This window comes from Antechinus flavipes, chromosome 1 (genome assembly GCF_016432865.1).
Source record: "Antechinus flavipes isolate AdamAnt ecotype Samford, QLD, Australia chromosome 1, AdamAnt_v2, whole genome shotgun sequence".
In the NCBI taxonomy this organism is placed as follows: domain Eukaryota; kingdom Metazoa; phylum Chordata; class Mammalia; order Dasyuromorphia; family Dasyuridae; genus Antechinus; species Antechinus flavipes.
Window position 1 is genome coordinate 115740609 of NC_067398.1, and position 19898 is coordinate 115760506.

At 40.7% G+C, this 19898-nt stretch overlaps 1 protein-coding gene across 1 annotated transcript in view; it reads right to left on the reverse strand.

The window, feature by feature from the left end:
• Positions 1–772: 772 nt before the first annotated feature.
• Positions 773–19898, reverse strand: part of GTF3C1 (general transcription factor IIIC subunit 1) — a 135650-nt gene continuing 116524 nt past the window's right edge. The window contains exons 32-37 of the mRNA XM_051988276.1: positions 17853–18109; positions 16582–16865; positions 13925–14519; positions 11093–11135; positions 10645–10837; positions 773–8397 (exon numbers count right to left, since the gene is read on the reverse strand). Of these exons, the coding sequence (XP_051844236.1) occupies positions 8176–8397; positions 10645–10837; positions 11093–11135; positions 13925–14519; positions 16582–16865; positions 17853–18109 (1594 nt within the window). The 3' untranslated portion in view covers positions 773–8175. The remainder of the gene's footprint in view (positions 8398–10644; positions 10838–11092; positions 11136–13924; positions 14520–16581; positions 16866–17852; positions 18110–19898) is intronic.

The window sequence follows — 19898 nt, forward strand, 5'->3', positions numbered from 1 at the left end:
AAGAATAATGATTGACGTGCAGGCTGAGGGCTCCAATGACATTAAAAAACATGAAATTGTAATGAGCCCAGTTAAATTCCTCTAGCTGTGTCTGCCTTCATAGAGCTGTCCACAAAGCTAGATAATACATGTTCCGCTGAATACTCGGAGAATATCTGTTCAGTAGTAAATGTATAATGAATACATAAACAGGAAGGTTATACATTTCCACTGAATATGATCTTATGGTAATAACATGAACACAATTTTGTTCCCTACTACTGACATTAGTCAATTAGCAAATTCAGGTTTACACCGTTTTAATGAAGACTAATTATTTACTGAGTTTAAAGCAAACCTTAGGCCTTGACTGTAGATATCAACTTACAAAAAGGTTAGCTGAATCAGTCTTAAAGTGAAATTTTAACAGTCTCTCAGAAATCTGAATATACTTTCACTCACTAATAGGCTCAGGTGGATTTAATGAAGGCAGAGTGAATTAAAAGAAAAGACTTGAGTTTGCAAGTGTCCATCCCTGTCTGGGCTGCCTTGCTGACTTTTTCTATCATGGGTCTCCTTCTATATTCTAATACTGGATACCTCCTTTCCATGCATTTCTCCCCCTTTTGAGTGGTCTTTCACCATTAGAAGGTAAGCTCCTTGGGATATAATTGTCTTTCCTTCTGTTTCTATTTATATTCCCAGTTTAGCATAGTCCATGGCATAGAGCAAGAGCTTAAAAAATACTTGCTGCCGGCTGAAAGAACACTATAAAGGACAGAACAGCTGCAAATTTGCTAATTTTTTAAATTTTATTTTTTATTTTTTTTACTATGGCCATATTTCAATGTTTGACAAGATAAGTGCACTGAGGAGGTTGGGGAATGATTTTTTTGGAAGTCACTAGAATTTCCAGTTTCTTCACGATGGGAGCTTGATGTTTATTAAAAGGATTCTAGATGTTTAGCACAGGACCTGGCTTTGTTGCTGTTCAGTCACATTTGACTCCTTGTGACCCCATGGGCAGGCCCTTCCTATATCCTCCACTCTCTCTCCAAGTCTGTTCACGCTCATGCTTGCTTCCATGACACCATCCATTTCATCCTTTGCTGTCCCCTTTTCCTTTTGTTGGGCCTGGCATAGCAATTAATAAATGCTTACTTACTGACTGGATTTTTAGTTGAATTGCCCAAAGTTGAGTCATACATAGTTTGAGCTTGGATTCAAGGCCAGATCTCTAGAAGCCCAATTCAGTTCTCTGTGTAGTACTTTACACTGTCTCTCTTGAAAGAACTGGGAATGTTTAACCTGGAGATGACTTGAGAATGGTAATAATTATCTTCAAATTTTTGAAGGACTCATACAGAAAATGCAAATACTTATTGTGTTTTGAGATTTTCAAAGTACTTTTCACAAAACATCTTCAAGAAAGGTGCCATAAGCTTTATCTTCTCCAATTCTCAGGTGAGTTAAGTGAGATTCAGATGATCAAAGAAAATTAAAGATAGGATTTGATTCCAGGTTTTCCTTAATGTTGACTTCAATGCTCCACCCACTACACCATATTGCCTAGATCCTCTTGCTTTTAGTAAGCAAAATTATTATGTCTGGAAAGTACAGAGGCAGATTTTACTACAATGTCAAGAAATATTTTTCTAATAATTAGAAGTGGATTGAGTTGCATGAGTAGGATTATGGATTCCCCTTTTGTGGCAGAGGATAGATGACTTTTTGCCAAGATGGTGCAGGAAGATTCCTGTTCAAGTATGGTTTGGTCTAATGTCCTCCTGGTCCTTCCAGTTCTGAGAATCTTCTATTTGGACTCATGATTTAACCAGTGGCTTTCAAACACTCATATCAAGTATTCCTTCATGCTTGTGCTTATTAGTATTGGAGTGTAGGACTGAAAAACGTGTTAGTGAGTTACAGAGGAAGGACTGGTCATAGAATAGCACTGGATTGACTGGAGGACCACAGGTATTTAATGCTGTTTATAGTTCTAGCCTCAGCCAATGGGTTCAATTGTTCTGCTTAATTATACTATATTTTGTGACAAGGGAGGATTCTGTTTGGTAGTAGGAGGGAGTCACTGAGATAGTGATAGGAATTAAGAAATTAAAATAATTTAAGCTTTTCTTCTACCTAGGGCAGGGGTAGTTAACTTTTATGTCAAGGGATCCCTCTTTGGCAGTCTGCTAAAGCCTATGAATGTCTTGAGTAATAGAGAGGAAGTTGGCAAAGTGCTGGTGAGGGCTTGTAATGCTCTCTTCTTTTCTAAAATATGATGGTTCTCTGGGAGCAGGTTTCTTGGGGAGCTTCTGGAGGCAGCCTTAGTTTCGGTTCAGAGTAATAATCACCTCAAATGCAGCCAGCTGATAAAAGTTCAAATCCTTTATTGTCTCCTTTCAAAATAGCTTGGTTAACTTTCTTAGAAGCTTCCCTGCTTTGTCCCAAGAGCTCTTGCAGCTTGTCCTTTGCCTCTGCCAGCTTCAGCCTCCAGCTCTCTCTGAATCTTGGTTCTGCCCAACTGCAGTCTCTGGCTTTTCAATTTCCTCAACTGACTCCTGGCTGAGGCTCTGAGAGCTTTTATATGCTCTTTTAGAGGTGTAAACTCAAATGTTGACTCCTCCTCCGAGAGTGGAATTGTGGGAGGGGTAACTTGGGAACTAATGTGTGAACTCTCAAAGGTGTAAACTTAGGTACATAAGCATTGTTTCTATCAATTCCAGTGAGTTAACCCTTTGTAAGGATTCTAACAAGTGCTGAACCTGGAACTAAGTTCAAATACAGCCTTTTGTATTTTACTAGCTGTCTGTGACTTGGGCAAGACCATTCATTTGCCTCAGTTTCTTCAGCTTTAAAAGGGATAATAGCACCTACCTCCCAAGGTTGTTGTGAGAATCTGAGATATTTGCAAAAAATAGTTCAGCACAGTGCCTAGTGCATAGTAGATGCTTAATAAATGCTTATTCCCTCCCTCCATTTGTGGTCTACATTTTTTATTTTATTTTTGCTGAGGCAATTGGGATTAAGTGACTTGCCTGGGGTCACACAGCTGGGAAGTGTTAAGTGTCTTGAGGTCAGATTTGAACTTGGGGTTCCCCTGACTACAGGACTGGTGCTCTACTCACTGTGCCATCTCTACATTTTTTTTTTAAAGGAAACATTAAATATAAATTCAAAGTTAGTTAAAATAAAGATGTAACTTTTTTCCCCCCACTCAAGTTGGACTGTCTGAAAAGGCTCTGTGGATGCCAGGTTAAGTATCAAGACCTAGGGCACTGAGTTGGGCCTGTGCCAAACCTCTCTCCTTGACACCCCACAAGCATGCTCTTGCAGAAAGGGCTCCCCTCGCCACCTACCCCTGACAAAAAGGCTCGGTCTTGGGGGATTGGCAGGGCTCGATGCCCAGGAAGGTTGTGGTTTCCACACCCTCACAGGTCACAAGTTTCAAACTGCACACCCAGCTGAGCCCAGCCCCACCCAGCCAGCTCTCAATACACAATCATTTCCAGCTATCACAGCTACCAGGAAAACCACTTCCCCTTCATACCCATCTGATCGCAAGGAGACCGACAAAACTGAGACTAAGTCAGAGAAATTGAGAAAGCTGGTTATGATTAAAGATCACTTAACCGGTTGCCAGGACAGAAACACCTCACTGCTTCCAATGCACCTGCAACAAATGGAAAACAAGCCAAGAGGGTCACAGCCTTGGCAAACGGGACACTCACTCACTGAAGGCCAGATCCCCCACAACTTCATCCTGGTAACAAGAGTGAAGGGAGGGAGAGGGGTCAAGCAGGGAAGGATAGACCGTCGTCTCTCTTTGGGATGGGAAGATGGCGCAGATATAAGCCACAGGGATAATCCCTCTAAGTCTCTCTGTGGCAGGAAAAGAGACGGGAGGGCAGTTGTCCAGAGACTCTGCCTGCCTGAGCAGCCAGTTGTCTTGGTGCTGAAATGAGAGACTGTCCTAAGTTGCTATGGTATGGTGGAGTCAGCCAGCCAACTGTCAGAGGATGACTGTGCGTTGGGAATGCTTGTACACAATATCCAGCCCTTAGGAGGGGACTGGGAGGAAATGTTTCTGCAAATGTCTTCCTCTTGGTCCTCATTTTAAAATTGAGGAAATTAATCAAAGCCTCACACAGTGACACAACCAAGGCAGGCACCAAAGGCCTTTTGATTCCTAGTCCAATGCATTTCCCTTTACACCACAATTAATTATGAAGGGGGAAAAAAAGGGCTGGTTATATGAAAACATAGAAATCAACAGGTCTTACTCTCTAAATTTGCAACCTGTCCCCCAACCCTTTAAGAAAAAAAGAGTATATGGTTTGGAGCCAGGAAATCCTGCTTCAGTTATTATGTGATCTTGGAACAATTCACTTAACCTGTTTCCATTTCCTTATCTGTAAAATGGGAAAAATTATAACATCTACTCTTAAGGTTATAAAGATCAAATGAGTTAACATATATAAAACATTTTGTGAACCTTGAAGCATTACATACTATTACTGCCACCTGAAAGTTCTGTCTTTAGATTTTGAGAGTACCACTACATTTCACCTTTGCCTCTATAATTCCCCTACCTGTGGTTATATTTGGATATAACCTCTAGTTGTAATAGGACAATTTCCTTGTTCCTTCAGGCAGGAGCTGGGTTTCCTTTTATCCTTAGTAGTTCCTTGTTTATATAGTAGATATGGAGAAACTTTTTTGAAAGCCATTCTTCATTAAGGCAGATTCTCAATCAGGAGTTTATTGGTGCCTTTTCTAGCCCCTGCTAAAGTACTGAAAGGGCAAATGAGGAAGTAAGAAGGGCTGTAATGGAGGCTTCACAGGTTGTATACTCTGCCTCATGCTCTTATGAGATAGATGGATAGCAATTTCCAGATGAAGTGGAGAAATCTTACTATCCCTATGAGTACTGCAGAGCTTAGAAGGGCAGGGCAGGGTATTGACACATGTAATTCAGCTTGCAGAGTCTCTTCTCTGAATACTGTCATATTTCTGAATGCCTTGTTTTATTCCAGAAAAAAAATACTTGTGCTGCTTTCCACTAAAACAACAAAAACACTCCTATTACTGAAGAGAACAGAGTTCTAGAGTCCTCTTACATATTATAGATCATAATCTGAGGAAGGTGAAAACCTTGCCTAAGAGGAAGGGCAAAGTGGGAGGGCATTTTAGTACTGGAAGGGATTTTGGCTGGGTTCTGGTACAGCTATTTTAATTGTATTGATTATCCACCTGTTCCTGAAACAGCAAACTAGAGAATCAACCAGAAACATGTGCTTTTTGTGCCACCTGCTGGCTGTCTCTCTGAACTATGGGTTTTGATGGAAGTCAAATGTATTCATCTCTTAGAGCAGGCCATTAAGGGGGCAGTCTGTAGCTCCTATAAAGTTGTACTTCCTTTCCTATTCTCAACCACAACAGTCAAGATTTCCTTATCTATTGGCTGGGATTTCTCTGGGAAATAGGGAAGAGTAGGGAATGAAAGGGGTGTGGTTCTCCAAAGAGCATCAATTCTCAAAAATACTCAAAAAACATCAATTCACTTTCATTAAAAAAAAAATTCATGGCAAATAGCAAGTTCTTGGGTGGGTAAAAAAAGAGAAGAAAGGTAAGATGTAAGTTGAAACCAGATACATGAAAGGGAAGAAGAGAGATCAAAATTCCCAAAAACCTAATCGCCATGTCTAAGACCAAAAACAAAACAAAACAAAAATAGTTGTGATTAGAAGAGAGAATATATGGAGTTATATAATACCAGTATAGGCTAGTTTGAATTCCTGCAACCTAATAGGGCTCATTGTTTACAATGCTGGCCTATCCTAGTCTTAAAAAGTCCCACATCCTTTCAGAATCAAAGAGCTCCTCAGAGAGCATCATGTTCAACATACTGCTAAGAGGAAATCCCTCCAGAGTTTCCCCAATAAAAGATTATCCACTTGAATCAGGGCTTCCTGAGTAGGGGAATCAATGCCTCCTGAAGCAAGCCTATGTCTTTTTGGGACTAACTCAAGTGTCAGGAAGCCTTCCCTTCCCCACATCTACAATCTGCTCTCTCTAATCTCCACTTATTGCTTCTATTTCTGACTTGAGTGACCAAATTGAATGACTCAGGTTTCTACTTTCATGGAGGAATGTTGGATTTCAAATACTTAAAAGCATTTATTATCCCACATCCTGACTTCTTTGCACCCTCCTTCCTGGTGTTGTTTCTTCTTTTCCTTCTCTTATTGAACTGTAAAAGAGTCAAGAAATACTTCTGAATGCTTAACCTATGAAAATCTGGTATCAAGTAAATCCCAGAATGATCTAGCTATGTTATGTTTCTTAGAGATTGTGGCCCAGACAGAAGATCCAAGAGGGACTGTCCACACTGTGTAGTCTCCTGAGCCTGGAGCATTGGGAAGGTCCTTAGGAAATAAGCAGAATCAGCTCAAAATCACAGGCCTCCACTCTCTTGATGACTCAAGCAATATGCTGTTCTAGGTCTGGTACCAGAAGATCTAGGTTCAAATGGAAGAGATCAGATTGCGTGGTTCCAAAAGGTAAAACTAGAAGCTGGAGAGAAGGTCGATTTTGTTTCATTAGAAGGAAAACATTGTTTAATAATTAGAAATGTAGAAAAATAGAATGTACTATTGGTGAGCTGTACGTTGTCTCTATCACAGAGGTTAAGTGGAGGCTGAACTTAAGCAGGAATTGAGCAGGAATTATTTCATTCACTGTAATTATACCTCCGGCCTCTCTTAGGGGATTTTTTGTAAGGATTCTGATCCCAGTGCTGGCTGGCTACGATCAATTCTGTGGTCCTTTTTGATACATTACCAATTGCTAACTGTGTGACTGTGGATAAGTGAATTAATCATTTTGAATCCTTTAAAAAAAAATCTGTAAGACAGGGGATGATATCAATATCTACCCTACCTCCATTAGCATTACTAGAAGTATCAAATGGGATGATTCCCACAAATACATTGTAAATATCAATTACACTATGTAGATGCCAGCTATTAATCTTATGGGAATATTCTTAAATAATATCATGGGAATATGTTCTGATATGGTGGTGATTACACTGTTTCCAAATGGTGGCTGGAACTAAAACTCACCTGAGAAGATTACTGTGCCCCCTTCCCCCCAATTAAATGAAACCGAAGCTTTTATACATTAGAACAACTGCATTTACAATAAAAAACACACACACACACACACACGCACACACACACACACACAACTGCAGTGACTGTATGAGAAACCAGTACAAGTGGTATAAAAAAGGTGAGTCGTGGGGATGGGATGACTGAGGGAGCATATTTGTAGTATCACATATTTACATTCAGTATCAGGCCCCATTCCACAGCTGAAATTTGGGGCTGCTCCTTAGCAGCTAAGTGTGGTAAGCATTAGGTCTAGCTAATATGAGAAGCACCGAAGTGAGCCTGGTGGAAAGAGAAGCAGAGGCTCTTTGGGGCTCTTGGACAGGCCCATTTTCCCCAGTAAAATTCCTCAGAGCTCTGAAATTCAGAAGCCATAGTCTGAGCTCCTCTTCCCAAAGCTAGATCCCCGTTCCCTGTGGGGCAGAGGAAGAGGGTAAACAAGGCATTTCTCCAGCCCCTGGTGTTGGTAGCTGAACGAAGCACAGCCTGGTAGACCATGTTGGGGTTATATTAGGTCCATGACACTTTTGGTTCCCCAGAAGGCGGTGGGCTAAAGAAAACCTTTAAATCAGATGCTCCTACAGAGATATGCCATGAGATTGCCCTGGGGAAAGGCAGCCTGAGACAGGGGCCCAAGGGATAAAAGGGAAATGACATTTCCTTTTTGCTTGTTGGCTACAGATCCTGTCTTGGTCACTGGCCTATTTCTCGAGGCCAATTCCACTGGTGTCATACGGTGGGGCACACTGAGTCTGGTTTTTCTCACGATGGGGGGAGAGGGAGAGTGTCTCACTGTTGACATGATTAAGCTCCTTTATAGTAGGATGTATCCTTGGTCTGAGGCAATCCTGGAGCCCAGAAAATACAAGGTCATAATTGGGAGTGAGGTGGGGAGAAAAGACATTACTCAGCACCGAAGCTACTGTAAGTCATCAGCTGGGAAATCCATCCATAGCTCTCCAGCAATTGCCTTCTCTCATCTAGAGATGTGGTGAGAAGTAAGTGCAAATAGGTGTTCTTACAAATGGATCATCTGCACCCATTTGTTCCAGTTCACTTCTTGTGGGAATACGCGGCCCATGCGGAGCGTACAGTCTATGGTGGGCTCATAAAAGACGGTTGGCCTCTCACTCAGGCCAGGGGCTATCACTTCTTCTTCTATTACTGGTTTGGAGAAAAGAGAGACTCCAGGTGGCTTTTTTAGGAAGAATTTCCTGATACAGCCAAGTGCTTCCAGACCCTGAGAGAAAAAACAAAGATGGTCTTTAATATATTGTTTTTTAGACAAACTGGGGTGCCTCGCCTCTCATCTGAGCCTTTCCTCCTGTGCACTTCTTGGCTACACTCTTCTATAGACCCTCTATTTGGGTCCAGAAGCTAGTCATCATGTAGCCTTTTTCTAGATTGTTTTTCTTTTAAAATTATCTGAATACCTGTGCACAGAGAACTTCTTTCATATATATATCGATACGTATGTGTAAATATGCTATGCCCTCTACAGTAGGAAAATGCATCCAACCTGGAACTAGGAATTCAAATACTAGTAGATACGTGGCTTTGGAAACTGAGTGGCTGCCCATCAATTGGAGAATGGCTGAATAAATTATGGTATATGCATGTAATGGAATATTATTGTTCTGTAAGAAATGACCAGCAGGATGAATAGAAAAGCCTGGAGAGACTTACATGAACTGATGCTGAGTGAAATGAGCAGAACCAGGAGATCATTATATACTTCAATAACAATACTATATGATGATCAATTCTGATGGACCCAGCAAAAGAACTCTGTGAGATGACTATGAACCACTACATAGAATTCCCAATCCCTCTATTTTTGTCCATCTGCATTTTTGATTTCCTTCACAGGGTAATTGTACACTATTTCAAAGTCCGATTCTTTTTGTACAGCAAAATAACTGTGAGGACATGTATGCTTATATTGTATTTGATTTATACTTTAACATATTTAACATGTATTGGTCAACCTGCAATCTGGGGGAGGGGGGAGGGGGAAGGAGTGGAAAAATTGGAACAAAAGGTTTTGCAATTGTCAATGCTGAAAAATTACCCATGCATATAACTTGTAAATAAAAAGCTATAATAATAATAAAAATTAAAAAAAAAATAAAATAATGAAATTTAAAAAATCATAACCAAAAAAAATAAAAAAGAAATGTGGCTTTGGGGAAACCATTCAAGCTCTTTAGGTCTCAACTTTTTTATTTGTCAAATAAGTGACCCTGCTAGTTGGGTAAGATAGATTTCTATATTCAACTGGTTTTGTATATTATTCCCTTTTTGAGTCAATACTGGTGAGAGTAAGGTTTAAGTGATGCCGACTGCCCAGCCTCCATTTCCCCTCCACTATAATAGATTTTTCACAACTTTCATGTGAAGTAATTTACCCTCTTCTATCTCTCCCTTCCCTTTGTACTCTTCTTTCTCATCTCTTCATTATTTTTTAAAGTCATTCCCTCCAATTCACCTTATACCCAATAGCTTCTGGATATGTAGCTTCCTTCCAACTACACTGTTAGTGGTCAGAAACCCTGAGGGTCGTTTCCTCCCAGGTTGACTTTTTTTTTTTTAATGGGTAGAAGAAGTCATGCTTTGCCTCATTTCTAACTTAAGCCTTAATCACTGAATGGATGTTGCCTCAGACAAATTGAAAGCTGGGAAAGACCTTAGAGCAAAAGGGCCACAGTCTCCCACTTTATCCAGCACCATTCTCCAGTTATCTTGATCAATATCTGGCCCCTGGACCCAGATGGCTCCAGAAAAGAAAGTAAAGTTGGTGATTTCACACAGCCCTTCTGCACTTCAATCCAATATATTTTCAAGTCATAGCTTCACCTCCTTGATGCCATGGTATTGAAAATGAGGGACCAACAACTGTCCATGTCTAGGAGACTCTCTCATCTCATTTCTCTCCTCTGCCATCCTTCCACCAAATCAATTCACATTTCACCTTCTGCCAGGGGAAGGCCTATTCCAGTCCCTGCCACTGCAAGCACCTTTCCTCTGAGATAACGTCCTATTTATATGACACATGTTGTAGCACATAGCTATATGTGTGTTTTCTTCCCCAACAGACCATGAATTCTGAGAGCAGAGACATGGATTTTTTTGAGTTTTTGGCCATTTTTTTGTGTCCCCAGTGCTCAGCATAGTGCCTGCCCAAAGTAGGTGATCCCTCAGTAAGGGACTAGACTAGATGATACTTGAATCTTTCAAATCTAGAAGCCTCTGAAGTAAGTCTGTGTTCACATCAGATTGACATGTACTAGACATGTATTACTTAGCACAGAAGATGGTCTGCGCTGAATTATCCACATTCTCTTACTTGTAAGATGAGAGACACAGATTGCTACAGGGACATTTGAAGTCAGAAAATTCCCGGTCTCTGTTTCCTTGTTCTCCCAGAGCACAACTGAACCTGAGCAGATCACTTGTGCTCCGGAGAACAAGCACCTTTTTTCTGTACCTGGAGAATTTCCAACACTGCAATGGGTTGCAGGACTCCTTGGTAGTGCTGCAGCAGCGTATTCTCAGGAATGCCAGGCTTAGTCATGATGTGGTATAGGACAGCTTCCATCATCCCCTTACAGACTGGCTTATTCAGATGGCCATCCACAATGCGCCAGGGCCTGCCAATGAAGCAGACATTCTCACATTCCCTATTGGAGAAACAGAAGATAGATTTAGTGCTTACACCTGAGTCAACATCTGAGGATGAGCAGAAAAACAGAGGGGTTGCTGCATATGTTGTCAGACTTAGTCTTGGTATAAGTTAGTTTTGCTTAATTGTTTTTCCTTGTTATAAGAGAATGTTCTATGTGAGTAGGCATGATACATTGGAAACCACCTTAGTTTGAGATATAAAAAGCATTAATGAAACCTACATGAAAAAATTATCATTTAACCCAACTCACTTTTCTCGATTTGCTTGGGAGAGGCTGCCCGCTCCAAAATTTTCTGTTAGAAAAACAACAGAAAGAAGAGCATTACATATATATCTTTCACAAGAACAAGAATCGTTCCTCTTGGGGATGTCTCCAGGATGGTTGTCTTCTGAAAACAATTTGAAGCTAGAGCCTCTAGAAAGTGGACTTTGCACTCATTCCAAAGATGGACCTAAGTAAAATTTCCATGAAGTTTATAAAGACTATCTAAAGACACACTTAAGCCAACAAACATGAAATAGAAGAGAATAGGTTATAAATGGAGCAAGGGATAACAGGTGATAACACTTAACAAATACTTTCGTATTTGGTGTGAAGAGCCATTGACTCAAAGGGCATTGGCTTCTCAGGGAAGGGGAGACTTTGGATTCAGACAGATACATAACAAATGTGACTTGGGATTTTTCTGAATATAACATGCTACTTAATGAAGTTTTGCTACACTAATACTTTAGTTAACCTGAATCTGGATTTGAAGAGCTGCAAGGAACTTCTGTATGCTTAACACCTAGCACAATACCTGGGCACATCGTAGGTGGCTAATAAATGCCTGTTGCCTGATTGGGCGAATGTTCCTTCTGCTATGCCAGGACTCTAAATCTCATAGTAGGAACCAGTCAGGATCCCCACCATCTCCCAGAATGCACCACTCCAAATAGCACTACAGGAAGGGCATTAGACTTGGTTAATTGCAAGTTAAAAGCAAGTTAAAAGCAGTTAAAAGCAAGTCTATTGATATGAATTTAAACCTCACCTGATATATCACACCTAAATCATTTTACCCTCACAACCCTTAGTCCCTTAAGCTCTATCCCTATAGCAGGGATGACAGTATCCCTACCACTTGCATTTCATGATTGCTGTGGGCAAGGTGCTTTGTAAACTTTAAAGTTTACATGATGCATGAGCTATCGTGATGAAATCTTCAGATAAAAGAAAAAAAAAAAACCAGACCAGAAAACACTTTGGTCAGAAATCACCTTTGTTACTGACTGCTATCAAAATGTCACGCCAAGGAGGCACAGTGAAGTACAATCCAAGTTTCATTATCTGAGAAGAGATTCACCTTTTTCTTCCTATCATGTTTTAGTAAATCATCTAGAAGCAACTTCCCACTGGCATTTCTCTTAGCACCTCCTTCCACCCAATTACTCTAATAAGTACTTTGTACCTGCACCATTCTTTGTTGGAAAGAATTTTTTTTTTTTGTCTACCTGTCATTTGCAATTTCTGAAACATTTAGTATTCTACCAGTCTGTAAGTTTTGGAGAAAGACTTTACTTTGTTGTGAAAAAATTTACCATTTCATCTGAGTCACCACAAAGCATTTTTATTTTTTTTAGGAGAATTCTAGAAGTGCTAAGGCTGAGACTGACCATTTGGTTAGGAAACAGAATATCTGGAGTTTGTAAATTACTTGTGAACAGAAAAGAGAATGGCATCAGAAACATAAGTCCCTGAATCCCAAAGGGGTTTTGCTCTCCTCCAACTGTCTCTTGTTATGCTACTGGGAAGAATAGCTTTGAGATCCTATACACTTAAAAAAAAAAAAGGAAACCAGTCCCTGTTGTCACTAGGAAAGCAAGCTTCTCTTGGACAGGAGAGAACTGAAACTTGAGTACACTTTTGTAAAGGTTTCTGGAAACATTAAATGGGCCTACAGTGAAAATACTATTCTTCCAAAGGTAACAATAACAAGAATTGACATTTATATCATAATTTATAAAGGACTTTGCATGCATTATCACATCTGAGCTTCACTACAACTCAGAAAGGCAGTGGTAGTACAAATACTCTTATTCTATAGATGAGGAAGGCTCAGGGAAGCAGGAGGGTTTGACTCTCCAAGGTCATATGCCCATTCAGGAGAGTTCCTGAATCATGGCAAAGAAGAGAAGAGGAAGCAGGCGCCCACCACACCCTGCTAGCCACTCTCTCGCTCTCTGAGCTTCCAGAGCCAGCTCCCCCCAAATCGCACATTCTGAAGTTGCGCCGAGGCCTCTGCAGGACCTTCACTCACACTGAATAGCTGTCCCTCAGACACAACAGTGGGGCTAGTGGTGGTGAGGCGACTCAGGCTCAAAGGGATTAGTGAAGGGACCTCTAAGAAGCTAGCCAGTAGCAGAGCTTTCAGACACCAGGTCCAGAGCCTCTTGCCTTCATCATCTGCAGCAGAGGGGCCTCCCAGAGGCCATGAGGCCCTTCCTGCTTCCAATCCTCCCTCCCCGCACTGACCGCAATCACTAAGGCAGCACAATCTGGAGCCAATGCTGAAGGGATGGGCTAGCCCAGGAATGCGTTGGGCAGGATCCATTCCCATCCCTGGAGGTCTCACTTCCTCACACGGTAGTCTAGTTTTGCAGGGCCTGGATGGAGGACCATCTGTCTGAGAGGTTGTGGAGACAGCAGGGAAGAGTTTGGATTAGGTCCCTTCTGCGATCCCTCCAAATGGCTAGGATTTCATATATATATTACAGGACAAGAGCACTGGATACAAGTAGTTCTGTCCAGACAGTTATGAGCTCCATGAGCTTAGGCAAATCATAATGTTTCTGAGCCTCAGTTTCCCCTACTCTAACTCTTCATGTAGTTATTTTTTTGGGTGAAGTGAGATAATGGACATAAAAATACTTTTGTCAAGCTTTACTAACTATTCACAAGTCATACTAGTAAGAAAATCTGAATGTTCACTACCTTAGCTCAAGTGTTAAGAATGGGCCTATAGTGATAAATTAATAATGTGAGGAGAATAATGATCCAGCATCCATGTCAATTCAAAGGGTACATAAATTGCTGTCATACCTTTTGGGTCCTCATAGCCCTCTGGGGCCTGGGGCTGGTTTCCAAGCTGCTCTTTGCCTGGGATTTCCATGCCACTGGCATTTGTCTGATTGCCTTCAGTCCCTGGGACTTCTAGGGAAGGATCACTTCCATTTGATTCTAACTGAGCTCTGGATGCTAAAGCTTCTAGGGTTCTTGCTTCTCCATCTGCAGGGAGAGCCCCTTTTTCTTCATCTGGATTAGGGCAATGCTCTAGGCGTACATCCTTTAGAACAGCCTTCTTTGTGGGAGGCTCCTTCATTCCTTCCAAATCTCCTTCTGTATCCTCATGGATGGGGTCAGGGCCTGTGTCACTGCTGTGGAATGCCTTCCTCTTGGTCTCCCGAGGACCCAGCTCAGTTTCCTCAAGGGAGCTCTTTTCTTTGAAGAGCTCCTCCTGGGTTCTCAGCTGTGGCTTCTGGCTAGGGTGGTGAAGATCCTCTGTTTGTCCATCAGTTTCATCCTCCTTGTTCTTCAAGCGCACCGAGTGTAACAGCCAGGGTTGGGCAAAGATCATTGCTACAAGGCGCACAGTGTTGCCTCCAACTTCTAAAACTTGGTGCAGAACCACAAGGTCCTAGAAAAAAGCAGAAAGCCCATCTTATTAAGTATTTATTGACTGTGTTTTTTATTTCCCCCTCCTTGACAGTATACAGAAGAAGGGTAGCATAACTTTTCTGGACTGACTAAGCCATAAGGAGATCAGTATCTGGAGAAGGTTAAAGGATACCCTTTGCCCTCTGCTTTGGAAAAAGAGAACTAAGGCATTTCATTTCAAGCTAGCTCCCCCTTTCTACTTTTCAAATGGTCCTACCCTCCTGTTAGGACAGTAAAGGCATGATTCAATTTTTAAAAAGTGAGCATGTCTGATTTTTCAATACCAGCACCCTGTTACCCATCTTTCTCCTCAGCCCCACACCTCAAGGTGCTGTCATATTTATTTTTAAAAATGAAAGTGAATTTAAATTTGTTTTGAGAATTTAGTGACTCTACCTTGAGGAAATGGAGACTCCCTTGAGGAAGTGAGAATTTCAGCCTTGGCTAAGAGGAACCTCATCAGATGTTTATAACCAACACAGTGTTACACAAACATACACTTCCATTAAAACCAGGGCAGGAGGGAGAGATAAGCTCAGCCATCATGAGTTTGTTAGGTCCTAGACACAAGTTTATTTTAAATTGTGGCAACAGGCATCAGTCTATTTGTCCATCTAGAGGCAGTGGGAAGGAAGTGACAACCTCTGGAAGTTTTATAGAATCATTTTTAAGGACTTGTAAGTCACTAGTTGTCAGAGATTGGGATTGCTAGAGAAAATGTAGCATCTTATTCCTTCTGATACATGTAGTTTGGAAAGGTGGCCAGTGGGTGACACACAGAGCATCCACTTTCTTACCTTCTGGCCCTCTAGTTCAATGTTTCTCAAATGTGAAGCTAAGATGATGAGGCCTCGAAGGAAGCCTGTGAGCACCACCAATATAGGTGAGCTGGGCTTAAGGTGTCTGTAGGAAAGAAGGAGCTAAACTATCACTTGTAGAGAAGTCAGAGGTGGAAATCAGGTTCTAGTCCTGGCTGTCATTAGTTGGCTGTATGATGTTAGGCAGTTCAGCTCTGAGTCTGTTTCCTTATGTTTATAACAAAGGGATTAGAAGAAATTATTCTATGAACATTTAGTTAAAATTCTACCTGAGGAAAAAAGCTTCCTGAAGCTTCCTGGTTCTTCTTCATCACGGACTAGTGACTAAGATAAGGAAAGTTCACCACCTCGTTACTCTCTGTTCCCCACTTCAAATTTTAGGTTATATGAAATTAATCTAAGTGGTTCACTGAGATTTCAGATCTTATACTGGGGAATCTGGAGTCTCTGGAGGCCTTAAAAGATTATATATATGGGATATCCAGGAGAGAGCAGATGATCATAGGATCATAAGAGAACAAAATATTTTCATATATTCTAATGCTAAACATAAATAGTAGTCCCCAGAACACTTCTTTTTCCTCCAATGTACATGCAATATATCTAGAACCTGATTAATCCAGGGGAAGATCCAAACCCATTTTTTAAGTGGTCTAGAACAGTGAGTCCTCCTCTATAATAGATGTGCAAGTTGTTTGCCTAGGGGATATCAAGGAGTTAAGTGGCCTGACCGTGGTCGCCAGACCAAAAGGCCTCAGACGCAATATTGCTGCTGTAGCCAGAACAAAGACTCGTGTTATTTTGATTTCTGAAACTTCAGCTCCGTGCCAAAAAGCAATGTGGATGTGTGACTTCTATCTGTAAAAATGAGGATCATAAAGATGGTCCTTGGCTTTGAATCTGGGGAAACCAGAGGCAGTGCCTTCTTATCAAAGGACCTAGTTTTGTCCCTTGAAAGAAACTTTGCTTTGTCAAAATGCTCCCTGTACTTCAGAATGTACTTGAATGGGAGTCCCTCCAACCTCAGACTTTGTTAGCAAACTGCCATCCTTGTGTCCTGGCACAGTGCTCATCTGTGGAAACTGAGGAGCTTTCAATCACCCTTGAATTACCTCCTTCATAAGCTGCTGCAAGAAAGATAGTATTATTTAGTTAACACATTTCGAAGAACTTTGTTGTTTATTATTTCCACATAGTTTACAATAAAACTGATACCCAACTAACCTGGATATACTCTGCGAGGGTCCTTGTGCGCTCACTGGCTATCTTCTCTAAGTTGGAGAACTGGGTGCTCAGCTCCACCTTGTCTATTCCAAAATGGGAAGTAGCTGCAATGGTTTTTTGGATCTCCACAGTAGCAGATATATCTGCAGGCTTATACCCATAACTCATCAGTTGTTGGACAAGCTCATCTCCACTGAAGGAATTCTCCTGAGTATTTATCAACCTGGTAAAAGCATCAGGGAGACAGGTGACCCCAACTGCTGTCTGATCCATTACAGATGTCACTGAAAAGAGAATAAACCCAATCATGAATGGATCAAAGATTTTTCTAAACTATCACAAGACAAGAGGCAGAAAGATTTCTAAACTTTCTTCTCTAAACTGATTTGTTTCCCAGGTCCTGAATAATCCTTGGTTCGTCTTTCCTCACAATTTTTCTTGCCTCTCCTGGAATGTCCTTCCTTCTGACATGTACCTATCCAAATGCTCCATATGCTTTCTTAGAGCCTAGTCATTTCCATTTCCTGTGTAAAAACCTTCCAGTCCAGCCCAGTCTAGTGTGTAGCAGTGATTTCTCCTCCTCTGACTTCCTATGGCAATCACTGTCTGCACGATCCATTTGTCAATTGGACTGTGTACTACTCCTCTCCATCCACGATGAACACGAACAAAATCTTAAAGCCCCCTATTCTTCTTGCGTTTCTATTTTTTCTTGAACAGAAACTAGCCTGTACTTTCTGTGGGGCCCTGATCTTACTGGCCTTTATATCCAGACAAGCAACAGGGTCTGGTGTATTTAAGCAGCCTTCAGAAAAAATTGTTTTACTTGATTTGGTTAGATCTCTTCTGCATTTTAAACATTGTCCATTTACTAAGTGCTGACTACATGTACTGCATCAAAGCTAGCCTTCTACAAAGTTTTCCAAGGCAAAAGAATGAAGTCTTGATATCTGAGGAGGATTTCAGGGTACAAGGATAAAAACAAATCCTGCAAATCACCCGTCATTTCTCTCCACAGGGGGAAAGCATTTAGGGCAAGGAATGAATTGGAGCAGGTCAACAAATGACTCCTTCAGCACTTCATGTTTCTGGCCTCATACTGCTCTGTCTATCTGACTAAGTGAGTAACCTGCCATGCAGGATTCCTGGCTTTTGGCCCTGAGTATAGAGTACCTGCACTTTCAATGCAAGAAGTCTGCCTGAACAGGAATGAGAGGATCAAATTACTGACTGGGGCTGTTTTCACTAATTTCTGGGAAGGAGTCATTTACCAGGGGTGCTGAGGTGGGTGGGCAGTGGGGTACGCCGTAGCTTCATTTTCATCTGGCAAGAGTTCACCACAATGTTGTCATTGGGGTTCAGGTTCCTAGTATTGACAATTCCAGGGGCATAGTAGCCCCGCATAAGTAAGTAGTTGGTGTGGGAAGCCTGGTGGGGTTTTACTTCAATCCTGCGCTTGGCTGCAGCACCCTCATCCAATTCTTCCTCCTCTTCATCATCGTCTTCCAAGCTACCATCCTTTGCCAAACTAAAAAAAAAGATGGTAATTATCCAAATAAATTGCCCCCTTTCAAGAAAAGACTCAAAATGAATCATAACAGAAGGGTTTATTTATTTGTTCTAACTCTTGTAAGACGTAAACTTCTTGAGAGTAAAGGCTATTGAAGACAGTTTTCTGAAGCCCTAGCTAGAGCTTCTTAAAACTTTTTCCACTCATGACCCTTGTTTGCTAGTGAAATTTTTACATGACCCTGATTATATAGGTAAATAAACAAAATAGATATACAAATCAAATATTTGCTGATAATAAATCATAATTTCACGACTCCCCCTTTCAGTTATGTGATTCCATATGGGGTGGTGACCCACAGTTTAAAAAGTTTTGATCTAGGCTAGTAGTCCTGATTACCAATTGTTTGCACTACTGAAATAGTTTTTTAAACCTCTTCTCCTAACTCCAATCTTTCACACATTTGCTAAATTCATCTTCCTAATACATAGATCATATTACATATTATGTTTCATTTTTAAAAAATCACTCCATGAATATTATTGTTCTGTAAGAAATGATCAACAGGAAGAATACAGAGAGGCTTGGAGAAACTTACATGAACTGATGCTAAGTGAAATGAGCAGAACCAGGAGATCATTATACATGGCAACAACAAGACTATATGAGGATCACTTCTGATGGACGTGGCTCTTCAACAATGAGAGGATACAAATCAGTTCCAATTGATCAGTAATGAACAGAATCAGCTATACCCAGCAAAAGAACACTGGGAAATGAGTGTGGCTCACAACATAGTATTTACACTCTTTCTCTTATTGTTTGCTTGCATTTTTGTTTTTCTTCCCAGCTTATTTTTTACCTTCTTCCTAATCTGATTTTTCTTGTGCAGCAAGACAACTGTATAAATATATATACATATGTTGTATTTAACATATACTTTAACATATTTAACATGTATATACAGGACTGCCTGCCATCTAGAGGAAGGGGTGGAGGAAAGGAGGGGAAAAGTTGGAACAGAAGTTTTTACAAGGATCAGTATTGAAAAATTACCCATGCATGTGTTTGTCAATAAAAAGCTATAATAATAAAAAAAAAAGCAAATAATTATTCCATGACTCCTTTCATTTTCAATGCTTAGAAGATAAAGACCATGCTACTCAACTTGATATTTAATTCTGTGCCAATTTAGTGCCATCCAACTTTATGTCATACTACTTCTTCAAATCAGAATGCTCATTGTACTCTATATTCACAGCCTTCTGACACCTGACTGTTCACACTGGGCTCTATGCTGTAGTACTCTGCAAGACCTACTCAAATGTTATTTATTCCAAAAAGTCTTCCCTGATTTTCCCAGCTAGGAATGATCTTCCTTTTCTTTTATCTTGAAAATCACTTTGTATTTGTCTTAAGCATTTCACATGTTCATTTAAATTTGTAATACCAACATATGTACACACATTCCCCATTAGGGTGTAAGTTCCATGAGGATAGAAATCATGTCTTATTAATTTTTGTAACTGCTCTCTATAACTGGCATACTGCTTTGTAAATAGTAAATCCTTAATAACTCATGGAATTGAACAGTAGGCATTTAATGAAAGTTTACTGAATTTACATATGCTCATTATCAGAATTTAACTTTGATCAACCCTTTTTGTCAACTAGGTTCCTCTTATGATCTTCTATTTCTGTTCCCCTCTTCTTTTAAAAGTTTCCGGCATAAACAAACCTATAAAAACATGTAAACATAATAGACTATCCATTAAGATTCTGCCATTGATTATGGTATGACCCTGGG